The sequence below is a fragment of the Calypte anna genome, chromosome 11, assembly GCF_003957555.1.
Source record: "Calypte anna isolate BGI_N300 chromosome 11, bCalAnn1_v1.p, whole genome shotgun sequence".
Classification (NCBI taxonomy): domain Eukaryota; kingdom Metazoa; phylum Chordata; class Aves; order Apodiformes; family Trochilidae; genus Calypte; species Calypte anna.
Genome location: NC_044257.1, coordinates 13,979,645 through 13,998,440, shown reverse-complemented (window position 1 = coordinate 13,998,440; position 18,796 = coordinate 13,979,645). Strand labels below are relative to the sequence as shown.

At 40.1% G+C, this 18,796-nt stretch overlaps 1 protein-coding gene across 1 annotated transcript in view; it reads right to left on the bottom strand.

The window, feature by feature from the left end:
• Nucleotides 1-16,037: 16,037 nt before the first annotated feature.
• The window catches only part of VAT1L (vesicle amine transport 1 like), a 45,876-nt gene continuing 43,117 nt past the window's right edge, over nucleotides 16,038-18,796 (bottom strand). Inside the window, exons 8-9 of the mRNA XM_030457757.1 lie at nucleotides 18,117-18,200; nucleotides 16,038-16,474 (exon numbers count right to left, since the gene is read on the bottom strand). Coding sequence (XP_030313617.1) covers nucleotides 16,376-16,474; nucleotides 18,117-18,200 — 183 coding nt within the window. The 3' untranslated portion in view covers nucleotides 16,038-16,375. The remainder of the gene's footprint in view (nucleotides 16,475-18,116; nucleotides 18,201-18,796) is intronic.

Sequence of the window (18,796 nt, the reverse complement as noted above, 5' to 3'; positions counted from 1 at the left end):
GGATACTCAAACCCACTTTGTGCAATGCCAGCCTCAAGGAGAGGCAGCCAGAAGATTTCTACAACTATAACAGGTTAATCCAGCACAGCTCTGACCCAAGCTGGCAAAGTCATGACAAGGGGTCATGATCTTATTTACACTGAAACAAAAAAAGGATTTACTCTCTCTTAAGTAAATGCAAACATTACAGCTACATACTCACACATATATGCATATACACTAAAACCACATCATGTGAGGAGTGAGTTTATTAATTTATGAAGATTTAATAAATGCCTAATAGATATGACTGCATTTCTGATTAAGAGCAGTGTCATGCTATCTGCAGGCTCTAGTCAGGGGAGTAAAAGATACTGTTTCAAAGGTTCCCAAGTCCTGAATATGTGGGCAGAGGAAGAGATGCTGCTCTCAGTAAAGCAGAAGATGCTCAAAGCAGGATGATGTCTCTGGATTCTGGCGAGCTCTCTGCATTTGGTTCACTTTCATTTGTCCTTGAGCTCTGTTGAGCTTTGTGGGTCTGCCTTTTAATTAGGATTGCTATAAGCAGTAGAACCTCTCACTGATTTTGGTGGACAAATTAAATTGTCACAATAATGTGCCTGTACATCACACTTTCGGGTTTTTGTTTGGCTGTTTTTTTTTCCTCTCTACCCTACCATTCCCACCCCCCTAACCATCCCATAAGAGAGAGTTTGTTTGAAATGTTGACACTGAAGTCATCACTGGGTGATGAAGTGCTGGCAGGCACAGTTCATGCCCTGCAGAGCTGTTATTCTATACATCTCTTCTGTCTCTGCCTTGGTTACATTCTGCTCACATTGCCAAATTTTTTTTTTTTGAGAACTGTAACAGCAGAAGACTATTTATTAAATGAAAGCTGAGATTTAGGGACATTCTTTTACACTGCATGAGTGCATACTTGCTTTTTTTCAACTCCTACATACAGTCTAAAAGCACTTCAGTACTTACAATGTTAAACATACTTAAACCATCTGTTTTGAATACCTTTAAACAACTACCTCCATTCTAATAATCCATTACTAGTAAGCACCTATTAACCATTAGCTAATAAACTTTATTTTATATGTATCCTGATAATGATACAACTTACTTTCAGTGGTCCTGCCTGAAAATATTGAAGTAGGTTAGATTGTATAGGGAAACCTCTGGATCAACATTGCTAAGTCCTCAGTGTTGTTACGGAGCATGCTACACCAGAGCTGGTTAATACAGGGTGCCACCCACCCAGGACTGGCTATCAAACCACTCACATCGCTGCCCATTTCAGTACAGAGTTAGATGTGGAAAAGGCTCTCAGTCCAACTAGCACACCAGAAACTGAAGTGTGAGCTGTCAGAGAGAAAAACAAGGAGCTTTGCAAGGGTCTAGTTCAAGCTTTAATCTGTCATTTAGAACTAATCCTAAATTCAGGGTTGATCTGTATTTTATCCCAGTAATATTGGGCCATCAATATAAGTTAATTAAGGCAGAGAGCTGAATCAATAACTGTCTCTAGTTAGGTTTTCACTTAGTCCCTTCTCGGAGGTATCAGAATTCCTTCTGATGCTGAGCCACTGCAGCTTCTGGTCTGACATTAAATTAGGGCTAATTTTGGGTTACTTCAGTAACAGAGCTGTAAAACCCTGAAGCTGTTTCATGTGGACCTTTGCTGTCCCATAGGCTCTAAGAGAGGCAGGAGTAGCAGCTGGGGGCAGCAAGCACTTCTATGTGTGTAAGGACACCGTACCAGAATATATTTGTTCCTGCTCCAAGGAACTTCAATTTTCTAACACAGGCTTTCTTTTCTTTCTGTGAAATGAGTCTGACAGAAAAAGATTTGTACTCTGCTGAGGCAAGCACACAACTCTAGAAATGGAGGTATAAAGAAAACACAGATCTGGTATTCTGAGAGTTCTTGGCCAAGAGCCTGAGAGAAAACCTGTGCTTTTTGGAGTGTGCCATGTTATGTCCTCTTGAAAACAGATTGAAACCTTGTTTAGAAAGCTTTGTCCCCCTCGTTCAGTAGTTTCTTTGAGCATTTTACCAGTTTGCAAGTAGCTCAGCTGGACTTCTCTCCTAAAACCTGAATCACAAAGCTGGCCTTGCAGCAGCTGTAAGACACAAAGAGTCTAGGGACTTGTTTGGCTAGAATTTGCCCAGGGTACCTGAGAAATAGGTTTCACACAACTATAGCAACTGAGGAATGAAGTTTAAATTCTTGTGTACAGTGTGTGGGCAGGAGAGTCAGAAGAAAATCAAAATATGTTGCTTAGAAGACATAAACTCCAAGTGCTACTGTGAGGAAGAAGGAAATGGAACCACATAGGAGGCCTAGAGCCTCGCTGAAGTGAGTGCTTGATCTGTGGATGGTCTTGAAACCAGCATTAGAATGACATTTAGAGTTGCAATTTTCCTGTTACTAGCATAGGGATAGTGATATGTTACAGCCCAGAGAGTGGTAATATGGCCCTATACACCTCTATATAGGTGCAATATATCCTGGGACAAATTATTCCTCTTTCCATATCTGAATGTGCCATAGAAGTATAAATAGCCTCATACCTTTATAGCTGCATCTAGACTAGGATGGGATTGTGATTTTTATTTACACCAGTATAGTATAACTTCTGTGTACTGACAAAATCATGTTTTCTCTTGAAGTGCTTAGTTCACTTCAAAGCACTCTTGAAGTGCTTTGATAAGAAATATCTTGCAAAAGCCATAGCTCCTGTACTGTGCAGGCACCTGGTTTTATGGCTCATTCAGTTGCCTTCAAACAACTGAGCCATTCAGAGCATAAGCATCCTTTGGTAAAAGGTTTATTTCATTTGCTCCACAGAGGCTTTTCAAGGTAAAAAGTCCATCCCCTCAGAGACAGTTCTACCTTTATATGCTTCTGTAAACTGGCTCAGAAAAACTCCCTATACTGTTGTTTTTTCGTCTCTATTCTCAGCCTCAACTGGGTTTGTGGAAAGAACAAGCAATTGGGTACAGAGTGTGAGAAGTTGGTGTGAGATGAGGACTGCATGCTGGGTTTGAGATCCTGAAATAGGTCTGGCTGCAGAAGCCATTTCCTCTTGTGTGGAGCAGCATCCTATGTAGGGAGATCGTGTCTTCTACTTATCTCGTGGGGCAGTAGAGCTGCAAAGAAAACAGTGCTTAAAAGAAATATCTTTAGAGAAAATTCATGCTTCAGTCTCTTGAGAAGTAAACTGCTCATATACTGCTAATAGACTGGCCATGTTTTACTGAGATCTGCAGTCCCCTCCATGCTCTATAGTTAATTGTGGTTTGCTGCACCAAATGGGAAACTGATGGGCTGTATCTGTCACTGAAATCATAGCAAACTTTTTTCTTGCAGCATTTTGCTTGTGGAAATTCCAGCTCTGTGTGACATTTGGGGAAAAAAAGCTTGTATGTGGGTAACTATTTTCCCTTTATACTCAGAGTATAAAAAGAAAATGAAAACTGATCGGAGCTGTTGCCAGGCTAAGGAATTCCAAGTGGGGCAACTCACAGAGCCAGAATAGCCAACAAAAGTAGATAAGACAAAGGTTAGTTAAAGGATTACCTCCTCCCATGGATCAGCTTCTATGACTGTCTTGAATGGTAAATGGGATTCACTGGTTGATTTTCATTTGTCTCAAATGTAACAAATTTTGCAAGCTTTACCAGTCATGGGTTATGTCATGCTTGAAAAATGTGGTATGCTTGATTTCCTTGGCCTTCAAAACTCTTGCAAAGTCTTTCCTAAGGATTTGATCTCAGTCCAACCAGGTATGAAGTTGGGATTATGGCTGAAATCCCAGCACCAAAGTTATTTTGGGGAAATTTATACAAATAAACTGTGTGTTTAGAAAAGGGAAGGGCTAGCCTTATGGTCTGTGAGGTTCTGTGAAACTTATGAACGATACTTTGGGTTTTTGCAATCAGTTAAAGTTTTTTTCTAGTCCTGCTAATTTGTTCCACCCAAAATCTGTGCCTCATCTTGGCACTGCTAATGAAATTGATCAATAAATAGATTTCTCAAGGTGCTATTTTGCAGTTCCAAACCTAGCTGTTATTACCTCCAGGGTCTGGTGCTTTTCACTTCCCATGAGGTAAATACAAGCCTCAGAAATTGAAGAAATTTGAGATATAAATAATGTCTACTGGAAAGCTGAATCAGGGCAGTGTTTTGAGCTCCTGGAATAAGTGCTTCTTGTGTCTTTTATTTGGGTTCTCACGACAGCATCTCATAGCTGGATCTAAGCAAGCATAAAGGAGGATAAACAACTTGCAAGAGGCTGCAGAAAGACTTCTTACATCTATCATGCACAGTCAAGGCAAATATGTGACCAAACTATCTCACCTGTAATCCTTTCATTTTCTTGTAATGACAGTGAATAAAGATTATATTCACTGAAAAAAGATTCAGAAAAGAGCAAATCTACATGAAGCAATTTTAGCAAAGCCATTGCACTCTTTTTTTGGTTACCTATCTTTTGTCTCTCTGCACTGATAAAGTTGCCTTCTTACAGGGTTCAGAAATCTCTACAGAATGGCACAGTTGTCAAATCCTTTTTACTTCAGGCCCTTAACTACAAAATAAGTAGCTACTGAGTGTTTTGCTGGCTGCCATGGCATATTTCTTTAGGCTGAAAGGTCCCTGAAAAAATAGCTATTTATTTAGAGATAAATGCTTTGATAGTTATGTGAAATGTGCAAACCATAATCCCTCTCAAAATGGAGACTTTTGTGGATCAGTTGACTCTGTGTTGTCTGTAAAGATAAAGGCTGTTAGGAGACAATTTAAAGTAGTGTCTTTGCAGTTCAGGTGCAAATAGAAGGGAAGGGGGTCTTTTAAAATGCTACTTCAGCAGACTTGGCAAAGTTTCCATGTTGGGAATTACTGGCAGCAGCTCAGCTTGTTTAGCCCTCGGGATGTGTATGAGAATGTGTCTTTCTCTTTTGTAAACACAAATTACCTGTTGTGCTAATTTTTCTCTTGTAACGTCTGCTGCCTTTTTTCTTTCCTGGAAATCATCTGAAAACATCCTGAGCATTTAATTTCTCCCTGTAAATATTTTATTTTTGATCATGACATTCTCCCTAATATGAGGTTTTTCAGCATCACATTAACATAACTTTAGGAGTTTCTGCTCATTCTTACCTGTGCCAGACAAAACGATTTGGACAGAGCCTTGATTTAGGCACTGTGAAGCTCCCCAGACAGTCTGAATTGCACATTCACAAGTTCATAGCAGGTTACCAACAGTGTAGCTTTGCATCCTGCCAGTAGGGTCGGCCAGAGTGAGGATTATGCTTTGGCTTGTGCAGATGTTTGTAGGATTTTCCTACACCAGATGGAAAATCAGACCTTCTCAGGAATCTGTTTTTGTCTTCCTTTGGTGGCTGCATTTCACCGAGGACTTGAAAGTTCCGCTCAAGAGCTGAGTTCTTCTGCTTTGCTAACCCAGAAATTCAAGAACCCACCTCATGTATGGCCAGATGACCTTTAAGGTCCCTAACTCCTGTTTTATGGCCCTTCTACAGAGGTGCTCTCAGAGACTTTTAGTGCTGCAGCTTCCACCCAGCCAGTTTAGCTGCCCACTGACTGAGATGCTTCAGCTGGGGGCTGCCAGCCTGGCTTGAAGCAAGTACCCAAACAAGGACTCTGCAGTTCAAGGCTGTCACAGGACCTGTTAACAGCTGCCTCTACTTTACCATGTTTTAGAAGCAGCACCACCCCATGCAAAGGGATAATCAGCTTGTGCACCAGACCCCAGGGATGTAAAATCTGTGATGTGGTCCAAGTAAAATACCATTCTTTAAAATTTAAAAGAAGTTTTCAGCTGCCTGCTCAGGAAGGAAAAATACCACCTAAATTTGAATTCTAGGGAGATGTCTGTCTCTCTCTGAAAGCAAACTCAAGCAGTGAGAAGTGGAAGTGAGCTACCCTGCTGGAGGAGGGGAAAGCAGCAGCTGAGGGCAGTGACTGGCTCCATGCAAGCTCCTGCCTAGCAAGCCTTACCACAACAATTTGCATTATATTATGTAATGTTAGATTGTAACATTACAACTAGCTGAAAGTGGCTCTTTGTCATGAAAAGGGGGTTACAAATTCCCCCTTCTCATTTTCTTTCCTTCCTGCAGAATGAGATTCCTCTGGTAGAGCTGGGAAGTGCCATTAAGAGATGGATCTGTGCGTTGCTTGGGGTATGTGTGAACCTCACATCACACCCCCAGAACACCATCCATCTCCCACCTATTTCCAGCCTGGTGCTGTATCCTCTCTCTGAGCCACGACCCCATGAGCAAAGCACCTCCAGAGAACCTGAGCTGTGGGTCTGTAATGTGGGATTAAGCAGCTAAGGATGTGCAAGTGGCAACATACCCAGGCAAAATACCCTCCTTAAAGACTTGGAGTCACATTATTATTATTTGCAAGCCAGATGTTTTTAAGCATTATTTGTAAGGAAAGAGGGAAAGAGAACTGTGTCACCCCTTATATCCAACTTCAAAGGCAGTTGATGCTCACATCCATCCAAAGCCTGAAACCTGACCTGTACTTTAGTGTCAGATCTTCTTCCCAGTCCATGATGCTACAAATTGTGCATGTGTGTCTGCTGTGTGACCTCACGCATCAGGAGGAAGGGAGTTCAAAGACTACATTTAGGCTTGAAGTTTTTTGAGACTGAAATTTGATTCCTCAGTGGCAACTAGAACAGCAGGAGTAAACAGGCTATTTATTCAAATATTTTCAGATAGTACTTTCAAACAGAGAATATTCTGGCACTTGCCAAGTAATGTAGACACTGTGGAAATGTAAATTTCACATAATTTTTCATTATTCCTTCTGTCACTTACATTCTTACTGCAGTTTATTCTTGTTTCCAGCAGATGTCTTAAGTGCCCTAGGAATGATTAGAAGAGCTCTGGTTTTATGTTGCTTATCCCTCACAGTAAAACAAAAAAGACCAGGCTCTCCTCTGCCTGCTTAATACTCAGGGTAAATCCATTTTGTTATATGGCCTTACCCCGCTGTAACTTAGTACAGGATGAGTCTCAGTCTGGTTATACAGTTTCTGATGCTTCCTTTCCCTGTAGAACAGTAATTCAGACAGTAACCCATCAGTAACCCATCAGACATGTTTGTACAGTTGGGATTTCAGAAGAAATGGGAAATTGATTGTACTGTTTTGTCAATATTCTTTCCTAAAATAATGCCACAGGCTCTGCTCAGATTAAATCAGTTTCATGTAAACAGGTGACATGATTTCTCAAGTTACATGGATATCTGACTTTATAAATTGGCTGATTAATTTTCTGAAGATCTTTGTATCTCAGGATGATGTTTGACATCAGTTCATTGCAGTAGAAGAACAAACATGTTCTTGGGTTTGCCTGGATTTGATATTCATTGTCCATGTTCATTCTCTGTGCTTCTCCAGCCACAGGACATAGCTTTGCAGTTCTCATACCCCTCCCTGCAGGGCCAAGCTCCCAGCTGACATGGAGACCTGCAGCTAAAATGGACCTGCCAAGTCTCAAGCTTTACCTGGCTCCTTGTCCTGTGCTGCTCCTCTAGCAGTGGCAGCTGTACATGACTGCAGCACAGAGCTGGCAAGCACAGCCTCAGGTTGCAGCCATGTGCTATAGTTCCTCCCTCCCCTCTCACATTCACTGAGCAATCACATAGTGCAGAGAGCTGCTGGCTTATGATTTTATCAAGCTCTGTGCTCTCCCTTGCTTAACAGACTTGCATGTTGCCCACAGAAATGGGGAAGGGGAAGTTGCTGTGAGTTAAATTCTCACTTAAAGCAACAGTTTTGCCTGCGTAAGGCCAACAGCCTTTGTTCCTTCCCTGATTATTAATGGCAAAACAGTCAGGGACCATCTCCCCAAGCAGAGGAAAAGTGGTGCCAGGCCACCAAAGATGGACATATACAAGCGAGCCAGTAAATTTTGTGCAACATTAGATTTCAGCTAGTTCAGCAATGGCAAAACTCCTTTCAGATACACACTGACAGGTTCGTGCTGCCACATAGACTGAGCAGCTTGAGTCTCCATTAGTCTGAGGAACTTGGCACTGCACACTGTTGCATGATGTAAATGCTCCCCAGGCTGCAAGCAATGAACAGTCTCTATCAGGGCAGTTCCTTCACAAAGGATCTAGTATGAGCAGGAAGCAAGACAGCTGTCCTGAGGAAAGGCTAACAAATTCATCTCTCAGTGTAGGACCCATCAGACAAGTGCTTGCTTTACATATCCAAGCTTCTTATACAACCTGGTGCAGGAGCTTGGCCATTTTTTGTACTTTGCCTCCTAGCAGAATGGAGGGCCATGGGTCCCCTGGAGTGTCAGAAGCAGCACAGCTGCAAATGCAGAGGAGCAGCTGTATTCCCTGTGCAAGGATTTTCCACTTTGTACTTCACATTGTTGCTCCAGTGGCTCCATGAAACCAGTACAAATAAATGCTGCATCCTCAAGAAAGATAACTTGTTTTGGCAATGCATAACAGTGTAATTTAATATGGAGAACTGAGTAAGGATTTTTAAATTAATCAGGTTTTTTTTTTTTTTTTTTGTTTGGTTTGTTTTTTTCCCCAGCCAGAAAAGCTATGGCATGGAAATAAATATTACTTCCTGAATTTTTATACTGCAAGCTGATTAGAGAATCAATCAGCTTGATGTTGTCCCTGTCAAAGCCAGTGGTATAACTCCTGTGAGATTCCAGTTTTAGTTGAATTTGCCATCTTAATAGGAATAAGGAAGGAAGCTTGCAACAATTATCCTTTTATTATCCTGTTTTGCTTGATAATTAGCAAACAGAACACTGTAATAACTTTATGTATCACTGACATGTTGAACAAAATGCAGATCAAAAATCTCATATGAATCACATTATGTATGCTTTATTAAATTAACCTTCAATGCCAGGGAATGTGCTGCAAAAAAAGACAATATTGAAATCAGACTAACATTTTATATGTGAACTGTGGGAACTGGTTAGAGCAAATGTCACACAGCACAGCCAATGGCACCTGATGCATGTAGGTGAGCAGTTCCAGGCTGGTCATTCAGGTGAGACCTTAAAGAATTCCTTCTGTAAATCTCCTGCTGCATGCCTGTGCTGTGCCTGTGAGTACTGCCTCTGTCTAGTGACACCCAGCATAAAGACACCACCCATGGATGCATCCAACATCACTTGGCAATCAGACCAGAATTATGGAATTCACTTTTACAGCCCAGTGTGCAACAACATTTCCCAGCTGATCCTCAGATGGATCAAGCCATTTCCACCCATGAGGATGAGCCAGAATGGCAGGATCTAAAGTCTCATCTGAAGCCAGGCACTGCTTGTTGGAACAAACTGGGGTTTGGGGATCCAAGTTTCTCCTTTCCTTGATATGCCCTACCAAAGGTAACTACTCAGATATACATGAAAAGGATGACCAAGGAAACAGTGGAACATGCTCATAATTGTATCATTCAGTATTGGTTCAGTATTGACCTATTATATTTGATGAGAAAGCAAGGAAAATTCAGACTATTGTCTTTCAGCTGCATATATTTCTCTGGGGCTTTGTTGACAGGTCCTCAGTGTAGGGTATGCAGAGTAACACTCTGTGCATCTCCATTGCTTTGGAGTAGGTAAGCAGCTATGATTTGAGACACAGCTTTTAGCCATGGAGGCAGAACTTCCATTTCAGCTGCTAAGTTTAATTTGGATTCCTTCACTAAGTGGATATTCAAATGCCAGAGAAACTTAAGTTCTTAAGTCAAATGAGAGTAATATTGCATTGGACAAGTCACTTAGTTTCACTCATCCTGTCTGCAATATACATGGTCCAGGAATCCAAAGGGATGCTTTCATAGGACCAATGAGATACTGGGTGTGTCACAGGAGACTTGGTTTGTTTGTTTTTTTAAATTTTTTTTACAGTGGGAAAATATTCCTAATATAAAGTGCAAATACTGGAAGGAAAAAACAGCAGCAGAGGAACAGAAAAGTAATCCACCAAAGCAAACTGACTTAGAAAAGCAGAAACACTTCACTTATAATCTCTCTTCTGAGTTAGCAACAAGAGAAATGTTTTTTTCCTGGAATCCTCTGGAAAACATCTTCCAGGCCACATGATGCCTGTATCACTGGAAGACACCCCAGTCACCATTCAGCTAACTTGACCTGTCAGTCTTTACAATTATTTTTTAGTCATTAACTTATCACCTGGCTGTCCCATGTGCTAGCCATTTCAGGGATAGTACAGAAATTCTTATAATAAATAATGCATCTGGCATATGTGCTGTCTCACTCTGCTCTTCTTGGGCAGCTAAGATGCTGTGTCATTTACTGCTGCTCTATACAGTGAAACACATCTCTCCATGTGGGAAATGTATTTACAAAGATTATCTAGCAGAAGAGCACAAAATGATTTGTACTGGAACCTGCAGCTTATCAGGAAAATGATATTTGGCAGGGACACAGCCAGTGTCTGGCAGAACATAGCACGTTTCCAGTTCTCCTGAGCCAGAGCTGCTTCCAGCAGGGCTGCAGGTAGCAGGAGCTTGGTTGGTGGCAGCTGGGACCTTGGACCTGGGACCAGCAAGAGAGCCCCTGTACATGACAGGGACAGCAGCTTGCAGGAGCTGGGGGTATGGGCAGCTCAAGTGCTTCACAGCTGTAGCTCTAAGAGCAAAGCTGCTCCTAGAAAATTACTCAGCTCCCATTCCCCAGCCTCTCAGCTCTCATGCTACAACAGTTTTCCTTCACTGTTTCTCCCAGCTCTTCTGGGTTAATTGTAGCTTTTCAGCATAGTCCCTAGCATTAAAAAAAAAAAAACCACCCCAAAACCTCATCCAGGCAGATCAAAGCTTTCTTAATCTTCAAAGGAAATCAAGCAGCTCCCCCCATTCCTGCAGCCCTCACCCAGTCACTAACTCCATTCACCCAAACCATAACCCTCTTCCCCTTTTTAAAGCTGGCAGCTGTTCCTAAACTAACAATGTCAGTAGCACCCCTGAGCCCACCCATTTAATCCCTTGCTGCCCAGTCCAAGCATGAAACTTCATGAAGTTTCAGAAGCAGCAAGATTAAGGAGTCTTCTTTACTCTCTTTAGATTTGTAGTTCAGTCAGTCTTAAAGCTTTTACCAACAACTTTGAAGACTGTTGCTTTCTAAATTAGAATCTGTCTTATATGATGGCAGGTGTCTGATTTTTTGAGAGCCAGGCCAATTGCTCTGAAGGTTGTCAATGCTTCTTCCTGCCCTTTTTTTCTCATCTTACAAAAATGCCTGTGGAGCAGAAGAAAGGTTCCCATATGTGAAGGGTTAAAATACCTGTGTTAAGTCCACTAGGAGTTAGTCATTCTCTCTGAAAGATGAAAGTGAACATGACCCTGTATTCTTCCAGGGTAGGAAGCAGTGATGCATCTGCTCTGTTTACCTCCTAGGTTTGTGTTGATGAGCTTTTCTGCAGCCTGGTAAATACTCATGGCTTCATACAGAGAGCAGTAAGCTAAACTGAACTCTGAGTACTGAACACTTTCCCTGAAATGACTCAGGTTTCCAGCCATGTGGTAAAAACCAGAGCAAAATCAAAAAGCCCTTGGAGGCTGCCACAGAGGAGTGCAATAGTCTGGACATTGACTGAACTCCACACCTCTAACAACCCCCCCACAGCTTCCCTTTCAAGCTTACAAAAAATCAACAGATAACATGCTGCAAATTCTACTCGGTTGTTACTCTTGGGCAGGGACATAAACTTCTTTCTTACATTAATCCTTTAACCCTTGATCATCTGCACTGGTCTCAAAACACCTTCCAGTTTCTGCTAGCATGCAGGTGGTGCGGGGTGTTGGACACAGCATTGTTACAAATAGCAAAGATCAAGGCAACGTTCAGAAACCCAAGCCATTTGCTGCAGAAGTAGCTGACAAGAGACATGCCAGGTAAACATGAAAGAAATGGCTTGGGAACAACCCAGCACAATCAGTCAGCTCAGACTGAGATTAAGTTAGATTTGAATTTTATACTCTAACCAGGTCTCTCAAGGGAGAATATTAGGATGTTTGTCTAGGTGTTATAAATTACGTGGGAAAAAGGTGCCTTGGTGCAGATAGCAATTATAGTGTGCTGATTGTTTTGCTCTTTCTATAGTAAAACAAAACACTATCTCACACCACGAAGCTTCGGTGCTGTGAGGGGCAGAAACTCCTGGATGGTTCTCTAGGACCTGGAGGTTTGAAGTGTGTTGTGTGCTGGCAATGATGGCCACACCAGAATAGTATTTTCTGACAAAAATCAAGCGTGATTAAACAAGAGAAAATCAGAAGGGAAGGACAAAAGGGGGGATGAGGTGAGACCAAAGGACCCTCAGTAACATCCTAGGTTGGTTTTTGTGTTTTATTTGCCCAAATGCCACACACAGGCAGCTTGCTGCATCTCTGTTTGTCTGCTAGCAGCCTGGCTTCCATCGTATGACAGCTGAATATAGATCTGGCCTAGAGTGAAAGCTGGTAAACAGCAGAGCTTTAATAGTCATCAGAGTTTTCAAAAGGCTATGGCTGTTTGCTTTCTACCTTATCCTGACCCAGTGATTAGGGATGCACTGATCATTATTTGCTTATTAAGACTTGAAAACAGAGGGCAGAAATTTACTCCTCTTCACAATCAGCCAAGTGTTCATATGAGCTTTTAGATTATAGAGCAGAGGCAGCAGCTACTGAAGTGAGGTTTTTTTCAGGCTTTTAAACATGTCCTGCATGACTGGAATGAACCAAAGCTAACATTGCTTCTTTGTTTAGATATTAAACCAAAGTTCATTGAACTATTTCTTCCTTTCATGCAGAGAGCCCTTTAAAGCCGTGTGCTCAAGTACAGGCTTGAGATGACCTGTAAAGTCTGGTAACCATAATCACTTCTTTGAAAGAAAAGGTGTAAGCCTCCCTGCAGCCCCGAGTTAAGACCAAGGCCCAGGGAGAGTGGGATTTTAGATTCATTGGTGCCCTCCTGCTTTCTATTAGCTAACTTGGTGGTAGCTGTTTTGATTCTATTTTAAGATTATTCCCTTAGAATAACATAATTTCTGAAAGGAACCTGCTCTGAGGATAACTTGTGTGTCAGTCTATCTCCCAGTGCAATGTGACCGCTAAAATACTGGAAACTGGTTTCTATTCATATCAAAATACACATTCCTAAACTGCTAATTCTTATATAAGGTACTTATATAAGGTTTTTAATTTCTTAGAGTGTAATATTCAGCGTTTTCTACCTAACTAATGTACTAATGTTCTGTAAAGTAGCACACTCAGCCATTTTAAAAACCTTGATGTATTCTATAATAAAAACAAATCTTTATATATCCTTCAGTGACCAGAATGGAAAATAAGCCCTCAAACTTTCAAGACAGATCCCTAGTGTGACTATAATATTAGAATAAAACATGTAAACCAAGGGTAATGCTATGCTCAATATTTTATTTATACTTTTATGTAAACATAATTTGCTTTGTAGGCACAATATAACAAAAGCTCTAAAGCAACAAATACAATTAAACAGTGTTTCAGTTCACTTCAATTAGGCTTAAGTTAAAGAGAAGCTTTCACAGTTCCTTTAAGGCAAATTGAGAAATAATTTGTTTCACTTGAAGAAACTATCCAATTGTCTTAAGAGTTGTTTAAACAACACTGTCAGTAGTAAGCACAAACCTTTATATCTACTGTGCTAAGACTTGGTCAGTAACAAGTCTCAGCATCATCATTTTGTATAGCGTGCCCTCTACCACTTCAGAGGCAATACTACTGCTTGTGGTACTCTAAAAAGTATTTAGGGCTTGAGGGCCAAATTCTGATAGCACAAATCCTGCTCCCAGAACAGGTACCTGAAAAATTTCAAATCATTTCAATAGTAACCTTCAGATATGCCATCCTAATACCAGTAAAACACAGAGGAGAGTTTAGCTTGCTGATGGTAATACTCATCCAGAAATATTCCTTTGTACTCACTGTGATTACCTGATACTCTACTGATCAGAAATTGGCCCTAAATTGGTATGAATTAGCATGAAGAGTATTTTCACCCTGCTAAGAAACCCAGGAAGAGTTAGCCAAAATTATTTCATTTGATTGTTGTCCTTACGGTGTCTGTGGCCATGACCAAGATCACCTATCTTTATTTTTCTTGAAGGGTCATTTAACTGTAGAGCAAACCATACTGCAGTTTAGAACAGAAGAACGGATTTGCTATTCTGCTTGCCCTACTAATTTAAGGCCTTGAGAATGCCACTTTACTGCCAGCTCAAAGATCACCAGCAATATTGCTCACTTTGGCGTCAAATCAAAATTCCTAGTTATGTTAAGATTTGTTGCAGGACAACATCATTACACTAACTGCAAAAACAAAATTGGGCATGTTTCCTGCCATTGTCAGCTTATGAGTCATGAAAACTTAATGACCTTTCTTAAAAGCCCAATTGGCAAGCCCAATACATGGAAAACTGTCACTGAATATATAGTATTTTTTCTGTGTATAAAGTCCCAGTTTGGGCCTCATGGCACTGGACATGTACACAAGTCTAGCTTGAAAAGAAACTCAGCTATAGTGAAGTTCTGCATCAACATCTAGAGAAAACTGAAGTTCTGGTTTGATTAATATTTCAAAGGCTTTCTTGACATTTTTCTCCACAGTTTCTTCTTCTCGTTATTTTTTAATTTGTTTAACCCAAGGGAAACTCTTTCAAAACGAGCATTCTGCACAGTTAATCTGGTATTAGAACAGCAACTTTGTAATAGTGGAAAGAGATGGACATTAATACTCAGGCAGCAAGATGAAACAGACAGACAAAAAAAAAGAGACAATCTTCTAAAGCCACACAAAGAAGTCATCCAGACCCACAGGACCTTTCACATTGACAGAAGCCTGAGACGCCCTCCATCTCCACTTCTCTGTATCAGTTTTTAACTTCTATCACTCCAGGATACTTACAGATTTAGGTGAACAACTAGTCATGCCAGGGGAAACACTTTATTTTGAAAAAAATATATTAATTCAAAGATACATGGCATTATACAAGGTCTCTGTAATTCCTTTAGCATTTCTACTGTAGGTGATTGCAGCCATTTCAAAATGTTGTTTTAAGAAGACAATTGAGCACCTGAGTAGCTGCTGCTTAGATAGGTGAAAAACATGGAAAAAATACTGACTTTTGTCATGTTTAGATATAGTTTCCACTAGTGGGAGGTAGATAAGACTAGCTTGGTCTTTGACTACTTGATCCTGGTAAAAAATTACAAACAGAAATGTACATGTGGAGCAGAGCTTTTGAAAGAACTACTCACCTAAAGTTATCCCGGTGCATAATTTCTGATGGGATTAAGGCCTAGAACTCATTTTTAATGGGTTTAACTTCTGTAGGAGTTCAGCTCTGGCTTGATAGTTGATCAACACATTAGTGACTTCAGACCAGTAAACTCCATCAACAAATTTCTTTCCACATACTCATCAGTGATCCTCACCAATACAATCTTCAAAAGAAATGTAAAATTGGCTTGGATTTTGGACAGAGATGAGTTGTTGGTCTGCCAATAACAATGCTAATTGCTACAGGCCATTAAAATTTTGAGTCTAAAGAGTGTCTCATTGACCTTTTTTTTTGCCTGTAATGTACTGGTGATAGCTCAGAACAACAGGAAAGCATGACAGTTGGTACTTTGAATGTTTAATTACTGGTGCTGATGACTAATGTGATTATACAATAACCAATCAAAGTCTCTCAATTAATGATTTCTTGCAGAATTTCAGATTCTACAATTCTAAATGAGGTATTTTTGAAAATGAAGATTGCTTATCAAATGATAATGCATGACCGAGGAAACTGAAAACTCACATTTTTTGCAACATTTATCTGTGCCTCATTAAAAAAATAATCCGTTTAAACACTGAAAACTCACCAATTTAAAATCCTCCCTCCAGTTACTAGAATCTTCCAAACAGCAAGTGGGGAATTCTTTTTTGTTACTACTTCCAACTTGCAAAAAAAGCCCAGACAACTTTATGCAAAATGGAATTTATGGAATTTTATGGAATTTGCATGGGAAAGATGCCCATCTAAAATTACACAGTAAGTTAATAAGGCTTTTAAACTGAAACAGAAAAATACATGGGACTCCTACAGGGAAACTGGGTATTACACAGGAAATTTCATAATACTGCACTGGATGAGAATGGCACTTGAGTTCAAAACAACAATTATCAACAGCTCATAGCTCAGCTGACTGCAGACAAATACAACACACACTGTACTACAGCATTTGTTCACTGATGCACAGAATAGATCTCCCAGCCTTGTTCCCTTCTACTCCATCAACCTCTCTGCTTCCACCACCTCCGGCTGTTACTGGATGAAGGGCATGCGCTCTTTATTTTCATTGTCCCCTTCATGGTCTTCCTCCTCTTCTCCAGCCTCACTTGTCTCTGTGCTGTCATTGGCCATCTGCAGGACAGAAGATGAAGGACATCAGAGCACCTTTCATGTTGTTTTACTCATTCTTATTTCTGTTTGATTAATTTGACAAAGTGACTTTAAAAACAAAAGCCATGGCTGCAACATGAAAATAAACACTCTGCCTGTGCAAAGCTTGCTGGCACTACATCCCTTCCAGCCAGAATTATAAGATGTTCCCTCCTGGCTTACAGCTGAATTACCTAACAGAACACTGCTTTGTAGGCCAGTTGCACAAGCAGACCCTGATCTGTGCACATACAGCAAACTGACATTAGGCTTCCAGATAAGCAATAGAGCTGTGTAGGAAGTACAGAATGTGTGAGACCTCTGGTTTACGACTCCTTCTGTACCTTCTCTTCCAGAAACAGGGAGCTCTATTCTTTAATGCCAACTAATGGATGGTACCTGGTCCCACATGAGTCATGAAAACTCACAGAACAACTGTTTCATATTAAAAAACAATGAAACATCATGAACAGTAGATATATAGATGCTAGCAGAATATATCCGTGACAAAGTGCAAATCTTGGATCATAAAGGAATAAGGAGAAACTGCATTTCCAAATTTTATGGAAGATGCCTGTACAAGTAGTAAGCAATTTGCAGTAATTTGTACTTCAGGAGTATTTAAGGAACACATCATGCTTTTTTCACATGGGAAGTTAAAAAAGAGTTTTTAATGAAAGTGTATCAAATGTGTTCTCACCTTCTAACCAGAACCTATTGTGAATATATAATATTAAGAGAACACATGGAATAAATGTATTAATGATGTGTTATGTATTCTTGTTTACAGTTTTAAGATGCAATTCAGCTACAAAATAACACTAGTTTCCACATGTGAGGTTCCAAAAGCCTCCATTTTGCTTGCAGTAATTTTATGCAAGATTTGGGGACAAGTTTGGAGTAAGTGCAAAAAGAGCTTAACTGTAATTCTAGGTTCTGTTCTTTCAAACATACATCAGGATTGATGTGAAATCAGTTTTTCCTTATCTTCTTTACTGCCCTTTCCTACATATGAGCATGGCTCTCATTTACTGCTGCTCTCTGAAATGTTTCAGTACCTTGTTAAGTTCTCCAAATCCTGTAGACCAAAGTTCTACCACAACTATCTTCCTTCAGAACATTTCTAGAAGGATGTATTTAGATATTATACTTTATCTTTTCTTAAAAAAAAAACAAAACACACTAAAAAATTCCCACCAGAGGTATATTTGACTTTCGTATGAGAATCAGAAAGCACTTCAACATTTGTACCTCGAAGTAATATTGTGTCTTTTTCTGTACAACTCATTTATTCATACAGGATTTTTGTATTATGTGGAATGTCTACTTGTTTTCCATCACAGGGACAGAAAGAGATGTGGCCAGTTTACCCTGATCTAAGACTTGCAGACACATTTTTGGAGAGGCAGATAACCACTCAGTTTAGAAAATTAACTGCTAGGACTCTAGGAATTACAAATATACTTCACTTGGGGTTAAATACATAATTTATTGGTTGCACTTAGGTGCTATGGATTTAGGAGAAAACAATAGTAAAAAAACTGTAAGGGACACATCTCCAAAAGTAATTGCCATGCTTTAACTTGTGTGACTGTACACCAGATATGGAGCACTTGGCACTCACCAGGGGAGTGGGTGCTTTCTCCACATCCAGAATTAGTTTTCCAATATTTCCCCGGTCATGGATTCTCTGCATGGCCTCCTTCACCTGAAAGAAAGATAACATATTGATAATGTCCAGAAAAACACCAAGAGAGACCTGAATTCCTCATTCTAAATCCAACAACACATTTCAGGTGTGCTATGTGCAAGGGCATTCAAACAGCTGCTTGAAACAAATTAGTAGTTAAACATTTTTTTAGTGAGTTTTTAAGGCATGATTTTTGCATTTGTTTGCCAAAATGGGATGTGAGTCTCAGTGACAGTTTCTGAAGAGTAACACATACATTATGTTAATGCACTATAAAAGTAATGGTTAGCTGAGGCTAAGGGAATTAATCATTACAGGTTGTTCATTTGATTTTCTCTTTGCAGAATATTTATCAAGAAGCCCTACTCTAACTGAAACCATGAAATGTTTTTTTTAATTGACCTATAATATTTTTCTATTAGTTTATTTTACTTTATTAATAGAGGCAATGCTGAATCCAGGCAGTGGCTGTGATTAATGCAGTACTGTGTTCTCACTCCAGTGGCAAGTACTATTTTTTTTTTTTTTCCATTTTAAGTAAGTAGTGTCCTACAGATAGCACTGTGGCTGGACATTTAACAGCTGGCTGCAATTAGCACACATAAGAAACAAAA